The sequence below is a fragment of the Crocuta crocuta genome, unplaced genomic scaffold (assembly GCF_008692635.1).
Source record: "Crocuta crocuta isolate KB4526 unplaced genomic scaffold, BGI_CrCroc_1.0 scaffold190, whole genome shotgun sequence".
In the NCBI taxonomy this organism is placed as follows: Eukaryota; Metazoa; Chordata; class Mammalia; order Carnivora; family Hyaenidae; genus Crocuta; species Crocuta crocuta.
In genome coordinates this window covers 10911934-10929122 of record NW_027527955.1, presented here as the reverse complement: position 1 = coordinate 10929122, position 17189 = coordinate 10911934, and the positions used below count along the sequence as shown (strand labels likewise).

The 17189-nt window shown below is 36.1% G+C and overlaps 1 protein-coding gene across 1 annotated transcript in view; it reads right to left on the bottom strand.

The window, feature by feature from the left end:
- Positions 1 to 6372, bottom strand: part of KPNA3 (karyopherin subunit alpha 3) — a 49027-nt gene extending 42655 nt beyond the window's left edge. The window contains exon 1 of the mRNA XM_077752605.1: positions 6331 to 6372. Within this exon, the coding sequence (XP_077608731.1) occupies positions 6331 to 6372 (42 nt within the window). The remainder of the gene's footprint in view (positions 1 to 6330) is intronic.
- Between the last annotated feature and the right edge of the window lie 10817 nt (positions 6373 to 17189).

Below are 17189 nucleotides of genomic sequence, written 5' to 3'. Positions count from 1 at the left end.
ACTCATATGTGATTTAAGATATAAAAGAAATGAGCAAAGAGAAAAAGAGAGAGAGAGAAACCAAAAAACAGACTCTTAATTTTAGAGAACAAATTGATGGGTACCAGAGGGGAGGTTGGTGGGTTGGAGGGGTTAAATAGGTGATGGGGATTAAGTAGTGCACTTGTAATGAGCACTCAGTTGTACGAAAGTGTTGAATCACTATACTGTACACCTGAAAGTTGTACAGTTGTACAACAGAAAGATGTACCTACACCTGAAAGTTAACTCTATGTAACTAACTGGAATTAAAATAAAAACTTAAAGAAAAAAACTAATTCAGAGTTAAAACTAATTTAGCATTTTATTAATTGAAGTTTTGATGGAGATAACTGTAAATTTGAATGCAGTTGTAAGAAATAGTGCAGAAATCCCTAGCTCAGGTTCTTTTAATTAATATTCTGCAGAACTACAGTATAATATCACAACCAAGACACTGACACTGACATAATCTCCTGATCTTATCCAGATTTCCTGTCTTACTTATATTCACTGTATTAATGTTTTGTGCATTAATTCGATACAATTTTATCACCTGTACAGGTTCATGTATCCACCATTTTAGTGAAAATACTGAACAGTTCTAAAAACAGAAGATGCCCTCCTGTTGCCCTTTTATAAGCAAACAATCTCCCTCTCCCTGTATCTAACCCTTGGCAACCACTAATCTGTCCTTCATTTCTAAAATTTTATCATTTCAAAAATGTTATATAAATGGAATCGCACAGTATGTAACCTTTTTGTGATGGGCTTTCTTCTGCCCAGCAGAATTTCCTAAATATTTGCATAAGTTGTTGCTTCTATTAATAGTCTGTTCCTTTTAATTGCTGTGTGGCATTTCATGGCAAAGACATACTAAAGTTTAACTAGGGGCGCCTGGGTGGCTTAGTCAGTTAAGCGTCCGACTTTCGCTCAGGTCATGATCTCGCGGTTCATGGGTTCGAGCCCCGCGTCGGGCTCTGTGCTGACTGCCGGCTCGGAGCCTGGAGCCTATTTCAGAGTCTGTGACTCCCTCTCTCTCTGACCCTCCCCTGCTCACGCTGTCTCTCTCTCTCTCTCTCTCCTAGAAATAAAAATATTAAAAAAAAAAAAAGTTTAACTAATTACCCTTTAAAGACATCTGGGTTGTTCCCAGGTTTTGGCTATTGCAAAATAAAGCTGTTACAAACATTCATGTACAGGTTTTGTATGAATACCAGTTTTCATAGCTCTGGAATAAATGAGTAGGAGTGTAATTGGTAGTTATATAGTAGCTACATGTTTTCCAGAATGATTATACCATTCCATATTCTAATCAGCAACCTTTGACTTAATCAATTTCTCTGCATCCTCACTAGCATTCCATGTTGTCATTATTTTTTATTTTAGTCATTCTGATAGATGCTTAGTTGGTTTTAGTCCATAGTTCTCTGATGGCTAATGATGTATAAATAATCATCATCATAAGTACCATCTGCATATATCCTTCAGTGAAATGTCTCTTCTCATCTTTGCCCATTTTCTAATTAGATCGTTTTTTGTTTGTTTGTTTGTTTGTTTTGTCTTTTACTACTAACCTTTAAGAGTTCATTAAATATGCTAGATACTGGCCCTGTATTGGATGTGTGGTTTTCTTTTTGTCTCTAGCTTGTATTTTCACTCTCTTCTTCACGTGGGTTTTCACAGAAATAAAGGTTTTTAATTTGTTAAGCTCCAACTTCCTTTTTATGGTTTTTGCTTTTGTGGTCAACTCTAAGAACTCTTTGCCTGGCTCTGGATCCTGAAAATTTCCCTCCATTTACAGTTTATGTTTTACATTTAAATCTAGGGTCCATTTTGTGTTTTTGTATAGGTGTGACAATTAGATTGAGGTTATTTATTTATTTTTGCCCGTGAATTTCCAATTGTTCTAATACCCTTTGCTAAAAAAAGATATTCTTCCTCCATTAACTAGTTTTGCACCTGTCAAAAGTAACTTGAGTGTATTTGTGTAGATTTATTTCTGGTTTTATCTTCTGTTCCATTGATAAGCCTTAATATTAGGTAGAGTAATTGCTCCTATTTTATTCTTTGTCAGGATTGTTTTAGGTCTTCTAGAGCCTGTGGCTTTCCATATACATTTTAGAATAAGATGGTCTGTGTTTACAAAAAAACTTTGGTGGTATTTTGATAAAAAATGCATTAAACCAATAGATCAATCTGAGAACAGGCATCTTTACTATGATGAATCTTCCAATTCATTACCACAGTATACATCTCTCCATTTACTTAAATCTTATTTTATTTCTTTCATCAGCATCTTATAATATTCAGTGTACGTATCCTGTACATGTTTTGTTAACGTATAACAAAGTATTTTATTTTCTTCAGAGTGGCTCTAAATGGCATTGTGCTTTTAACATTGGTTTCTGCATATTCATTGTTAGCATATATAAGCAATAGACTTTTATGTGTTAATCTTGTTTCTGTGACCTTGCTGAATTCAATTTTTAATTCTAGGAGCTTTTTTGCAGAGTCTATATTAAATAAGAACAGTAAGAATAGACATCCTGCTTTGTTCTCAGATCTTAGAATCTCAGATCCATTCAGTTTTTTCACCATTAAGTATGTTAGCTGTAGATTTTTGCAGATGCTCTTTTATCAAATTGAGCAGATCTAGGGGCGCCTGGGTGGCTCAGTCAGTTAAGCATCTGACTTTGTCTCAGGTCATGATCTCGTGGTTTACGAGTTTGAACTGTGCGTCAGGCTCTTTGCTGACAGCTCAGAGCCCAGAGCCTGCTTCAGATTCTGTGTCTCCCTCTCTCTCTGCCTCTCCGCAGCTTGTGCTCTCTCTCAAAAGAAAATTTTTAAAAAAGTTGAACAAGTTCTAACTGCAATTTATCAAGAGTTTTATCAGGAACAAGTGTTAGGTTTTGTCAAATGCTTTTTCCATATCAACCGATATGATAATATAAATTTTCTTTATTATCTTGTTAATATAGGAATTTATGGTATTTTTTAAAAAAGACATCTTACTAAAAGGTCAGACAATTAAAACAACTGTACTATATCTGAGAAGTCAAAGTATGGTATTTTGGTGGTGGTTTTCATTATGTAAGAACTTAACGTGCCCCACCCCAGATCTAATGACAATAAAATCCTATGGGATACCTAACTGTTAAATCATCAAGAGAAGATTATATAAAGTTTAATATATTCACTGAACAAACATTTATATTGAGGGCCATTATAGCATAATGGTTAAGAGCTCAGCGCTCCCATTTATCAGCTATGTGATTTTAGGCAAGTTATTTAACTCCTATGTAACTGTTTACAAAATGATATAAAACAGAAGTAAAGACCTCTGTGTAAGTGTTGAGGCATAAGTACCTAATTAAATAGGAGAAAGTAAAATATCAAAGAGGTAAAGACAAAAAAGTTCAGACAAAAAGAATTTGAGGCCAGTAAAAACAGTACATATTAATAACTAGATTTCATCCTTAATCTGACAGAGCAGTATCAGTGCTATCCAAAGTACAGTCCTTGGACTGGCTAAGATTTCTCGAGCTCTATGTTACAGGCCTGCTACAAAATACGGAGCTTGTGCCAGAAATCAACTGTGAAACTACACACATTGTTTAGTTACGTTATTTATTTGTTTAGGTAGAAAGATTTTTTAGTAAAGGAAACAGTCTGGTTTAGTATTTTGACTCAACCTCCCTAACTTGTTATAGATTAGGACTTTTGAGTAGCACTGCTCGTATCTATTGATACTATTGCTTCTTAAAAATTCAATAAAGGATTTAAATATACAGAAAATTTTAAGATATTATAATCAGTTTAATTCTTGAAAATGAGCACTTAATGAGGATGAACCATTGGTCCAGAATTTTGGTAGGCCTTTAGAGATGGGCTGGGAAAGAGATTTAGGAGTATGATTGGGGTAGTGTGGTTACAATTTAATACAGATAGAGCTCATCTATGAAACTCTGGAAACTAGCTTTCTTCTATTAACAAGAATCTCAATGTCATTAACGACAATGCTGTGATTTTCTTCTTAAGGGAGCTATAGAGATAGCAAGGCTAGAAGTAGAGACAGACACTCTGGCCATAAAGAATAAAGGAATCTTCTCTTGAAGGGCTCTCCACACCTCTACAGAATCATACCAAAATCAATGAAGTTCTGTCTGAAGTTTAGGCTTAGTTTTAGGAACTGTTCACATTCTGCTGCTTATTCAGGGAATTCTGAAATGTGAAGTAAGGAAATTTCTTGAGATTTCTTTAGTTAATTTAATTTTTGGTCCTTCTATAAGGATTTCTAGGAACTAATTCTAGTAACTAGAAAGGAATAATGTTATTTAGGAATAAAAAGAAGAAATAAGAGGACTCTAAGGTAAACAAAGTGGTTATTTATAAAGATGTACTGACAAGCAAGAAATTTTAATTCTATAAATTAAATACAGAAGACAGTACAACTACAGAAGAAGAAACAAGTAACCAAATATTAAGACAAGTGAATAGCTTAAATTAAGCATATCTGAAGGGCTAAAAAGCTTAAAACAAGAAGAGGATTCTGAATAATACCAGAACCAAAACAAAAGTTTTAGAGTTGTATTCCAAGCATGAAAATTTATGGGAAAGTAAAGGCCCACATCTGGGGATAGGTGGTATTACTGATGTTTTATTCCTACCATTGCTACCATCTCTATTAAGAAGAATGATCTTCACATAATGAATGAAAAGCCAGACACAAAAGGACACTGTTTTATTTACATAAAGTTCAAACTATGCAAAATAATCTATAATATTAAAAATCAGGATAATGGTTACCCTTGGGGGAAAGGCATAACCGGGAAGGAGCCTTGGAATATAAGTAATGTTCTCTTTCTTGATCCAGGAGCTTGTTATACAGATGTGTTCACTTTGTGAAAACTCAGCAAGCTTAAGGTGTGTTGACTTTTTTCTGTATATATGTGCTAATAAAAAGTTTAAAAGAAAAAAAATATGAGCTAGATACAAACTGTTAAGACTGGCAAGGAGCCCACCTCACTCTTTCTTAAGCTAAGTTCACTTTTCTGGTCCAAATGAACCAAGGATATGAAAAAGCTTGAAAATATGATTACCAAATCACTGTTGTTAATCTGTATCTTTGAAGAGGTTAAGGAGTTGAAAGAACACTGGATTTAGCAAGCATTTTTCAACTGTAATAAAGTCTTGGGGGTTAGGGGTTGCAGGAGAATGAATTTCAGGAACTATATACTAAGTATTTATGAGCATAAAACATCGATGCTGGGTAAAAATTCAAGACACAAAATTAAATAAATACTTATTAAGTAAATAAATGCACAGATCTAATTAGTTCTAGTGACTGGGAGAGTGTTACTCTCTAAATCAAGACGTTCCTTCTCTCTAAAACTGAAAAATTTCAAGATGATAATTTTAATTTAGAAATTTTAGGAGTGAATTAAGATCGGAGAAAGATCTAACCAAAGACAAACACAAAGATTTGGAAATAAGTTTCAAAATCTATTTTTTTAACGCACACATAATATAGAGAACTAGTTATGTGTGTTTTCTTTTTTAAAAAATTTTTTATTTAATTCATTTATTTTGAGACACAGAGACAGCGCTAGTGGGGGAGAGAAGAGAGAAGGAGACAGAGAGAATTCCAAGCAGGCTCCCCACTGTCAGCACAGAGCCCAATGTGGGGCTCAAACTCATGAACCACGAGATCATGACTTGAGCCAAAACCAAAAGTCGGACGCTTAACCGACCAAACTACCCAGGCGCCCAATTATGTGTATTTTCTTGACTGGCAACTGAAATATTTGCTTCAAATAAAATGTGCTTGCATGAAAAAACAATCTCATAAAGGTAATTCTAAAGTCCTCCAAAAATGTAGATGAAAATACAATACAGTTTAACAGCAGTTGCATTTAATTGGTAAGATATAAGGTTATTCTACTTTTGTTTTTCTAAAGAATCTTTAACAAGTATGTATAACTTTTACATGAAGAAGGTGGAGGAAATCTGTCTGGCACATAGCTCAAAGAAAGAGGATACTAAGGAAAAAACCCAGAAGAGTATCTAAATTTCATCAGATGTGAGAATTTCAATGCTGGCCTTAAAGTACTTCACACAGTGCATAGTACATCTCAATAAATGAAAGCTATTATAAATATATACCATTATAAACTATTTAATGATGTATTTTTATGCTGTGTGGTTTAGGGCTGACCACCAATTTGCCACAGTATTTTCATTATTCAAGTCATACAGAATTTTAAAATCAGAAAAATCTAATTACTTTCTGTTAAATGCAATCACCCTTACCTTTCGCAGTTCAACTGTCACTTCATTTCGGTGTCTTCGCATTGTCTAAAAAGAAAAATAAAGAATATGTAAGTGTCTAAGTATTGATATTGTTAATAGATAAGTTTGTAGGCATTTAATATTTAAAAAGCTTTTTAGAAGTAATTCATTGTTAAGGATTAAGAATTGGTCAGTTTTAGACTTCAAATGAACTCTGGGAGGTTAAAAAGCCAAAACTCCTAGGGCACCTGGGTGGCTCAGTTGGTTAAGGGTCTGACTTCGGCTCAGCCTCTGTGCTGAACTTAGGGCCTTGATCCTGCTTCAGATTCTGTGTCTCCCTCTCTCTCTACCCTTCCCCCATTCAAAAGTAAATAAACATCGTTCCTTTACCTCAAAAGTAAATAAACACAGGGGGGAAAAAAAAGCCCAAATTCCTCTATTTTACCGGTTGGCTAATCTGTTGGTGGGGCTTGGCTGCCTAGAATACATTCCCCTTTCCTAACTGCATCCAGGTTTCTTTGGGGGAATTATATATCCTTTGTGGTGGATAACCCTGATGGAACTGCCTATTAAACTATCTCACTCTGTCCTAGTTTTGAATAGGGCATGAGACCAAAACCATGCCAGCAGAACTTTCTCCCTCATAACTCTGAACCCTGAGCAAGTGGAAAGGGGGAAAAACAAAAGAGTAGCACATTAATGTCTAAAGGAAGTATTTGGACAATATAGTGAATAATGCCTATATCCTGGAGTGGCTCTATTCCCAGTTTTCAGGTGCTGCTACTCTTTCTATGAACTACCCATATTCCTCCAAAAAATTTTTTGCTTAAATCAGCCAGAGTTGGTTTTTGATGTTCACAACCAATGAAATCTATCTTAAATGATTCATGTTTTAAAAAAGTACAGAAATCCTTGTCCTGGCATTAAAACCACATGAAAAGGAAAATAAATTTGGGATATTTTGTACTAAAGCCAAAGAAGTATCCTTCTTTTTTAAATGTTTGTTTTGAGAGAGAGCGCGCGCTGAGACAGGAGAAGGGAAGAAAAAAAGACAGAGAGAATCCCAAGCAGGCTTCACATGTTCAGCCCAGAGTCTGACACAGGGCTCAATCTCAGGAACCATGAAATCACGACCTGAGACAAAATCCAGAGTCGGAACTGATTGAGCCACCCAGGTGCCCCCAAAGAAGTATCCTTCAAAGTTTACTGAAAGGCTCCATCAGCCATGTCTTAAAAGGAATGACTGAAATGATCAGATATTCCCTTTTTCCCTTGACATGTTGATACAATGGATTATTTTATTACATATGTAAGTATGTGAAATCCTTACAGTTTTGGAATAAAGGCTACATAAAGGTTACATGGTCATGGTATATTATTATTTTAATATACTGCCAGGTTCAGTGCTACTATTTTATTTGATAATCTAATTCTATACTAGGTTTCTGTGTTTTGACTTTAATACTATTAAAACACAGACTGCTTCATGTATAAATTCATCAAACGGAATGGTAATAAACATTGAGCAATCTTCAAATATTAATATTAATTTGATAACTCTAAACTGTTTTGATTCACTGAAGATTAGAACTCACTGCTGTTAAAATTTGCCTACATGAATACTAATCGAATTGTTACTGGAACTGAGAAGAAAAAAAATTTTTTTTAAATTGGTTTCAGGAGTAGAATTTAGTGATTCATCACTTACATATATAATACCCAGTGCTCATTACAAGTGCCCTCCTTAATGCCCATCACCCATTTAGCCCACTTCCCTCTACCCACCTCCCCTCTAGCAACCCTCAGTTTGTTCTCTATAATTAAGTCTCTTATGGTTTGCCTCCCTGTTTTTATCTTATTGTATTAGAAAAAATATTTTAATTGCAATAACAACTACACTTGTTTATGAACTGTTATGACAGGGACATAACAAAAAAGATTTAGGCAACATATCCCTTACAAAATATGATCAAGTTAATGCTATGCTGTAATTCACATCAAAATATTTCAGAATTGGGGTGTCTAGGTGGCTCAGTTGGTTAAGCGTCTGACTTCAGCCAAGTCATGATCTCACGGATTGGGAGTTTGAGCCTCACATCAAGCTCTGTGCTGACAGTTCAGAGCCTGGAGCCTGCATCAGATTGTGTCCCTTATTGTGCTCTATCTCTCTCTCAAAAATAAACAAACATTAAAAAAAAAAAACAAACCTTGGGATCAACAGGAGTAGTGAGTCAACTTCTGAAGTTCTCTAAATTAGGAAGCCACACTTCAGAGTGGGTTAGTTAGCATTTGAAGCATCCAAAGCAGAAGTTAGCTCCCAGTTTATAAGTGCTTCGAATATCAACATCTGAATTTAGACAATGGTTTGCTAATTAGTATAAAGAGATATTGGAAATAACTTCTTACTGCTGAAATGGAATTGTTCAAGATATATAGATTGACTAGGAATATTGTGTAGGTGTCTTGATTTTTATCTGTCTGCAGTTTAAGAATCTGGTAAGCCCTGCAGTCTGTCTTCAGAGAGGTTTTTGAGTCTAGGCCTCCCTTTGATACTATATCCCACCCGTTTTAGGAGAATTTTGTCACCTAACCCTGATTAGTTCTTTGTGGTATATGCTTACAGTTGAAGTTTTACTGTAAGGTGGTAAATGCTTGCTAATACATGTTTGTGTAAGTGGCAGAATTCCATAGCTTGTTTTATTATAACCTAACACACTGGTAGTAAAATTTCTAAGAAAAAAACCTACTATCTCACCTATCTCTAATAGTTAAAGTCCTCCTACTCATCCAAAAGAACGCTACGTATGTAAAATAGCCAAACAGCTTAAGTCAGTTAGCAACAGGTACCGACTACTATGTACACGATGGAAGTACCAGAGTTAGTGATGACTTGTTCTGTTCTCTGAATTACAGAAAAAGGCTCCATCTTGGGTCCTCTCTTTCATTCTTCTGAAGTGATCACATCTACTCTCATGTCTTCAAATACTGTGTGATGACCACTCTCAAATATCTATCGTTAGTTCAACCCTCTTGCTGAGCTCCAATCTGTAAGAATAATATTCACTCATTCAACGAAAACTTACTGAGTTCATCTAAAAGGCCGGTGCCTACAACTAGAAGACAAGTATAAGAATTTACAGTCTAGTACAGTGGTCAGCAAACTGCAGCCTACAGCCCAAATCTGACGGCTGTCTGTTTTTTGTAGGGCCCAACAGGAATGGCTTTTCACTTTTAAGTGGTTATATCATAAATGATAAAGAATCCATATAATATCCTTATTTTTTTATTAAAAAATTTTTTAATGTTTATTTACTTTTAAGAGAGAGAGAGAGAGACAGTGTGAGCGGGTGAGGGGCAGAGAGAGGGAGAAACAGAATCCAAAGCAGACTTCAGGCTCTGAGCTGTCAGCACAGATCCTGACACAGGGCTCGAACTCACAGACTACCAGATCATGACCCGAGCCGAAGTTAGATGCTTAACCAACTGAGCCACTCATGGACCCCATAATATCCTTATTTTTGTTTCTTGGCTCCCAAAACCTAAAATATTTACCATCTGTCCTTTTAAGAAAAAGTTTGACAACAGCTGGTCTAGAGAAAAACACAGTTTAATAAGCAGTAATACAAATGTGTTAAATGTTAGGATAGGAAAGTAAATAAAGTTCTATATCAAGAGACATGACCAGAGAAGTCAGGAAAAGCTCCCTGAAGAAATGAATTATGTCTGTATGTGTGTCTGGGGGTAGAGGATGGATTGTTGCAAGGCCTCACATTCAGGATGCTTGCAAATATCATAATAGCTGCACCCGCTTGACCCTTTACTACTCACCTCCCCCCAAAAATACTTTCCCCTAAAAAATTACTCTTCCGTGAACATTCCCAATATTAGGAAAAAGCACCATCATCCAAACAGTTATAAGAACACCTATCTTGGGAGATCATCCATGTCTATGTAGTCTCTCACTCTTTGTCATCCAACAAGTCACCAAAATAGGATTCAAACCTTCTAGCTCCACTGTCATTTTCCTAGACTAAGCTACCATCATCTCACCTGGATCACCACAATAGCTAGTGTACTTGTGTTGTCCTTCTCTTGAATAAAACTTCTCAATGAAGTGTTTAATCTCCTGCAATCTCTCACCTCATACAAAAAAGGGGGAAAAAAGTAACCAGAAAAAATCTGCCAAACCAAAATCCCAAGGACAAAATCTACAAGATTGGGTGACAGGGTATCCCCATGAATTCTCAAATACAAGCAGGATTTGGTTAAATCGCCAACTATAGGCAATTTATATATCACATGGTATCAGCCTATATATATAGAAGGAAACACAAGGGCAGAAATAATATAATAGGGTAAATAAAGGACGTGAGGCCAGAAAAACCCCAAATCATAAATCACTAGAGTTTAGAATGGCAATTTAAGAATAGCTACAAATGGAAAAGATCTTTTATATATACCGACACTATAAATCAGGATAAGGCTCTAAACTCAAAACTAAGGACTGAAAATCTCCGTTCCTGGGCAAAGCCCTACACTGAAAAGAATTTCTGGAAGAAGAATCCCAAGTGAGCAAGACAGGCACAATGAAGCAAAGAAAAGGAGGGTCCAGATATACGTGGGTTAATGAAACAGAGTCAGATCTCCAAACACAGGAAGCCAAATACTTCTTATCATTTCATAAAAATCAATAGGGTAAAGATAGAGGGGTAAAAGAGAAAAATTACCCTGACTAACCTCTTGCTCCAAAAAGTTCAGGAAACCTATTATAACATGAATAACAGAAAAGGGTTGGTATCAAATCCCATGCCATAAGAAACAGGAAAATAAGCAGCAGAATGTTGGCACTAAAAAGCTTGCCACCAAAAAGCCATACCTATAAAACAGATAAAAATTATATTCAAGATAATGTGAAATAACATTCATATCAGAATCAGAAAAACTCAGAAGTTAGGTGCTAGAAATCAGGGAAGAATTTGAAGTAAAAGAAATAAATTATTTCAGAAAGGAAACCTAACCAAGAACAATCATGAGATTCAATACACAACAGATAATGCTTAAGAGATAAAGAATGTGCAAATAAATTTTTAATCAAAAAGAAATGGAAGGTAAGGGGTGCATGGCTGGCTCAGCTGGTAGAGCATGAGAGTCTTGATCTCAGGGTTGTAAATTCGAGCCCCATGTTGGGTGTAGAGATTACTTAAAAATAAAATCTTAAAAAAAAAAGAAGGAAATGAAGGTGAAAATTATTAGAATGAAAGTGACAACAAAGTTAAGAAAAGATCCTAAATACACATAAGGAGTCCTCAAAGAAGAAAACCAAAGCAATGAAATACAGCAAATATTAAAAACCATAATTAACGGGGTGTCTGGGTGGCTCAGTCAGTTCTCATCCGACTTCAGCTCAGGTCACAATCTCAGGGTCCATGGGTTTGAGCCCTGCATTGGGCTCTGTGTTGACAGCTCAGAGTCCGGAACCTGTTTTGGATTCTGTGTCTCCCTCTCTCTCTGCCCCTCTCCCAACTCACACTCTGTCTCTCTCTCTCTCTCTCTCAAAAATAAACATTAAAAAAATTTTTTAAAAACTATAGAGAAAAAAAAGTCCTGCAACTAAAAGTCTTGAAATATTGAAAGAGTACACCAATGCCTGAGAAATCAATTGAGAGAAACCAATACTAAGATGTGTTAGAAATAGAGAAGGAAGGAAGAAAAGAAGGGGAGAAGGGAGGGAGGGAGGGAGGGAGGGAGGAAGCCTCTGGGCACTAGACCAAAAAAAATATAGTGATTTATAAGGTAGATCTAATAAATCAGTTCAACAAGATCACAGGATACGACATAAAAATACAAAAATCAATTGTATGTCTATATACTAGCAATGAACACATGGGCACCAAAATTAAAAATACACCCAGTATCATTTATAATCTCTCAAAAAATACTTAAGTATAAACTCATACATGTGGAAAGCTATAGAACACTGATGAAGGAATTCAAAGATCTAAAACAATGGAGAGACATACTTGCATTCATGGATTAGTAGACTCAAATGGGTAAAGAAGTCATTTCTCCCCACAGTAACATACAGATTTATAACCCAATTCCTCTCAAAATCCCAGCAATATTCATTCTTTGTAGATAGAGAAAACAGTATTCAAAGACTTACATAGAAAGGCAAAGTAATATGAAGAAGAAGAAAGTGGGAGGGACCAGTCTATCCAATTTCAAGATTACATAGCTATAGTAATAAACACTGTGTGATACGCTCAGGTCATGATCTCATGGTTTTTTGAGTTTGAGCCCCATGTTGGGCTCCACACTGACATTGTGGAGCCTGCTTGGGAGTCTGTCTGCCCCTCCCCCACTCACACTGTCTCTAGTTCTCTCAAAATAAATAAATAAACTTAAAAAACAAATATGTCACTTCTGGAAGACCTCATCCTTTGAGAGGTCATCTGTTTCATTAAACTGGACCCCAGCTATAACAGGAAAAATACTTTTTAATGCATTGCTAAACTCATGTAAGTTATAAAAAGGGGTAGAGGAGCCAGTAAAGTTAAACCCATGGGGGAAGTCAAGTCATCAAAGATAAACGTGTAAAACGCAAAGTATGAGGCTAATAATCTATTTCACGCTGGGAACAGAAATTGAGTCCAAACTGATGCAGCGTTAGAAAACTAAACTTCTTACTTAGCCAGAATGCTCAAGATGGTCAAATGGACTGTTTATCAACAAACGCAAACCATCTCTGCTGAAAAGCAGTTCCATCAGGTTCTCAGGATTAAGTAAAAGTCACCAAATATATAAGAAAATAAATCACTTTAAAGAGAGTCATAACCAGAATCAATGACAACAATTAAAAATAAAGGCCCAACCTGCTTGGAATTAGAATACTAGAATTAAAGTATGAAATAAAAAATGACAGCAAATATTCAAGGAACAGAAGAATGAAATTTAAAAATGATCAGCAAGCCAGAAGAAATGATCAAAAATGACCAGATTTGAAAAAAAACAAGCAGAATTTTGAGATATGAAAAATAACTGCTGAAATATAGTAGGATAACCAAAATTAAGATCTCAACAAATGGGTCTTACAGTAGATTTGATAGAGTCTAACAAAGATTCAGTGAACTGTAAAGCAGGTCAGAAAATATGATCAATTATGAAATATAAGAAGCACAAATTTTATAATTATAGAACAAAAGGGTAAGAAACATAGAGGATATAGTAAGAAGATACAAAACAATGCTTACTCGGGTTCCACAAAGATAAGAGGCATTGTGCAGAAGCAATTATCTGAAGATATACTGGCTTAGAACTTTCCAGAATTGATGAAAAACTGAACCATGCATTTAAGAAGCCAAACAAACCCTAAGCAGGAAATTAAAGAGAGAGAGAGAGCATGAGCAGGGGAGGAGAGGGGCAGAAAGTGAGGGAGACAGAATCCAAAGAAGGCCCCAGTCTCTGAGCTGTCAGCACAGAGCCAGACACGGGGCTCAAACTCACAAGTACCATGAGATCATGACCTGAGCTGAAGTCAGATGCTTAACAGACTGAGCCACCCAAGCTCCCTAAAGCAGGAAAATAAAAAGAAATCACAATAAAACCACAGGACACAAAAGGAAAAAATAAAAAGCAAAGAAATCCTGAAAACAGAGGAAAACAGACTATCTTTAAAACACAATGGACTGAAAACTGACTTAAAATTTTTTCTATTGATTTTATTTGCTCAGGTGGGCCTTTATATAAATGGTTATATTTTATAGGTATGTAACTTTATTATGAAATTATAAAGTACACAGTTTTTAATTTTTACTTTTTAAACAGCACATCCCCAAATTTTTCCTTCCTAAAGCTTTTCAGTCATAGGAACAATTTCAGAATCACTTTAATAAAATACACTCAATGGTTTTGGTTTTGACTGTATTTGAATAATTGTCACTTTCCTAAAATTTTGCTTTGTCAAAACACAGGCCCTGTAGAACATATTGGTGACATGCAATTTCAGGTGGTTCTAGAGCTATGAAAACCTGCTTGGCACACCTGCTGGCTCAGTCAGGAGTGTGTAGCTCTTGATCTTGGGGTTCTCAGTTCAAGCCCCACACTGAGTATGGAGATTACTTAAAAATACAATCTTAAATAAAAAAAGAAGTCTCTGTCAACCCCAGGTTAAGAATCTATAATAATAAATAAATAATTGATGGGGAAACAAAGGCAAAAGAAAATTATCAAATTTCCTTGCTACTTACAGCCCACTGACAAGTCCTTGAAACAGGCAGAGTGACATTCCTCTAGGAACTCAGCTGCCTCAATGACACTTTGCTAGGGGCAAAGGGAATCTTAGCTTAACATTATCCCCAGCTCCAGGACCCTGTAAGTCTACTTTAACATGTAAAAATTCCTTTGGAAACTTCATCTCTGAATATTATGACACTTAACTGACTGAGACATCCAGGTGGCCCTGACAAAGGATTTTTATCTAGGATATATAATAGACTTCTGATTCAATAAGATGACAATAAAATTTTTTTTAATGGGCAAAGCATCTGAATACAGTTCTCCAAAGATGATAAACAAATGGTTAATAATAAGCACATGAAAAGTTGCTCAACATAATTAGCCATCAAGAAAATGCAAATCAAAACTACAATGAAGGGGTGCTTGGGTGGATCAATTGGTTGAGTGTCCACTCTGGATTCTGGCTCAGGTCCTAATTCTAGGATTGTGGGATCAAGGCCTGCTTCAGGTTCCATGCTGAGCATGGAGCCTGCTTAAGGTTCTCTCTCCCTCCCTCTCTCTCTCTCCCTCCCTCCCTCTTTCTCTCTCTCTCTCTCCCTCTTCCCCCACTCCCCTGCTCACGTGCTTGCTCGCTCGTTCTCTCTCTCTCTCTCACAACAAAACTACAAGGAAACACTCACTAGGATGAATATAATTTTAAAAAGACAGATAAGTACTGGTAAGGATGTGAAGAAATTGGAACTCTCACAGACTGCTGGTGAGACTGTAAAATGGCATAGCCACTCTGGAAAACAGTTGGCAGGTCCTCAGAAGGTTAAACATATTACCATATGATCCAGCAATTCTACTCCTAGGTAAATACCCAAGAGGTATGAAAACATATGTCAGCACAAAAACCTGCATATGAATGTTCAATGCAATGCTACCCACGATAGCCAAAAAGTGTAAACAACCTAAACTTTCATCAACTGATGAATGGATAAATACAATGTGATATATCCACAAAATGGAATACTACTCAGCAATAAAAAGCAAGGAAACACTAACAAATACTAATAACATGCAAGAACCTTGAAAACATTATGCTAAGTGAAAGAAGCCAGTCACAAAAGACCACAGACCATGTATTACATGGCTCTATTTATATGGATGTCCTTAACGGGCACATCTATGGAGACAGAAAATAGATTCACTGTTGCTTACATCTGGGGAAGGGGGTTGTTTGGGGAGGAAAGGGAAATGGGAAGTGACTACTAAGGGACATAACATTTATTTTTGTGGTGATGAAAATATTCTTTTCTTAAAAAGTGTTTATTTTTGAGAGAAAGAGAGTGGGGAGGGGCAGAAAGAAAAAGAGAAAAGGGGACAGAGGATCCGAAGGGTGCTCTGTGCTGACCATAGAGAGCCCAATGCAGGGCTCAAACTCATGAACTGTGAGATTACGACGTGAGCTGAAGTCAGATGCAAAACCAACTGAGCCACCCAGACATCCTGAAAATATTCTAAAATTGAGTGTGAATGGCGTGCCTGGCTGGTTCAGTCAGTGGAGCATGTGATTCTAGATCTTAAGAGTTGTGAGTTTGATCCCTACACTGGGTGTAGAGAGTACTTAAAAATAAAAATTAAAAAACTTTTAAATAAATAGATACAACTGACTGTGGTTATAGCTGTGCAACTCAATGAATACACTGAAAACCACTAAGTACACTTTAAATGAGTGAACTGTACACCATATGAAAATGTATGTGAATTATATGTCCATAATTTTTTTTAATATATGATACTATTTATGAATCAGTCTTAGCAAATGAACAAAAACCACATCACACCTTTGTATCAAATAACCAATTTACAAGAGATACAGAGAACAGAAAGACATACTACACATACTACACACCAATGGGATGCAACCAGCCAAATACAGAATAACCCCATTTCCCTAGCAACAGGCAACAAGGCCAAAAGGGGGGAGGACTGATTTGGGAACTAGAGTAGGAGCCTACAGATTAAAAGATTTAAGAGACATATCAACCAATCACAATAAGTGGACCTTATTTAGATAAAGTCCAAATAAACTCTCATGTGTTTTATACACACATGCATATGCATATGTTGCACATAAAAGACAACTGGGGAAATTTTAACACTGACTGGATCTTTAATGGTAAATTACTAGTATTAATCATGTTTAGCTGTAATTTTAAAAACAGACAACTTTTAAAGGTATATAACAAAGTATATACACATTAAAGAGGAAAATTAAATTCACCAATAGAAAAGAGCCCTGGGGAGTGCCTGGGCGGCTCATGTCAGTTAAGCATCTGACTCTTGGTTTTGGCTCAGGTCATGATCTCATGGTTTGTGGGTTCAAGTCCTGCATTGGGCTCCGTGCTCCTCCCCTTTCTGTCCCTCTCCTGCTCGTGTTCTCTCTCTCCCAAAATGAATAAACTTAAAAAAAAGAAAGAGCCCCCAATAAACCCAAACATATATAGGAACTTGATATGATAGAGATGGCACTGCAGACCACTGGGAAAAACAGACTATTCAGTAAATGGTGCTGAGCCAAATAATTATCCTTTTGGGGGGGAAAATGACACTGGATACCAACTATATCACCATATAGAAAATCAATTCCAGATGGTTTC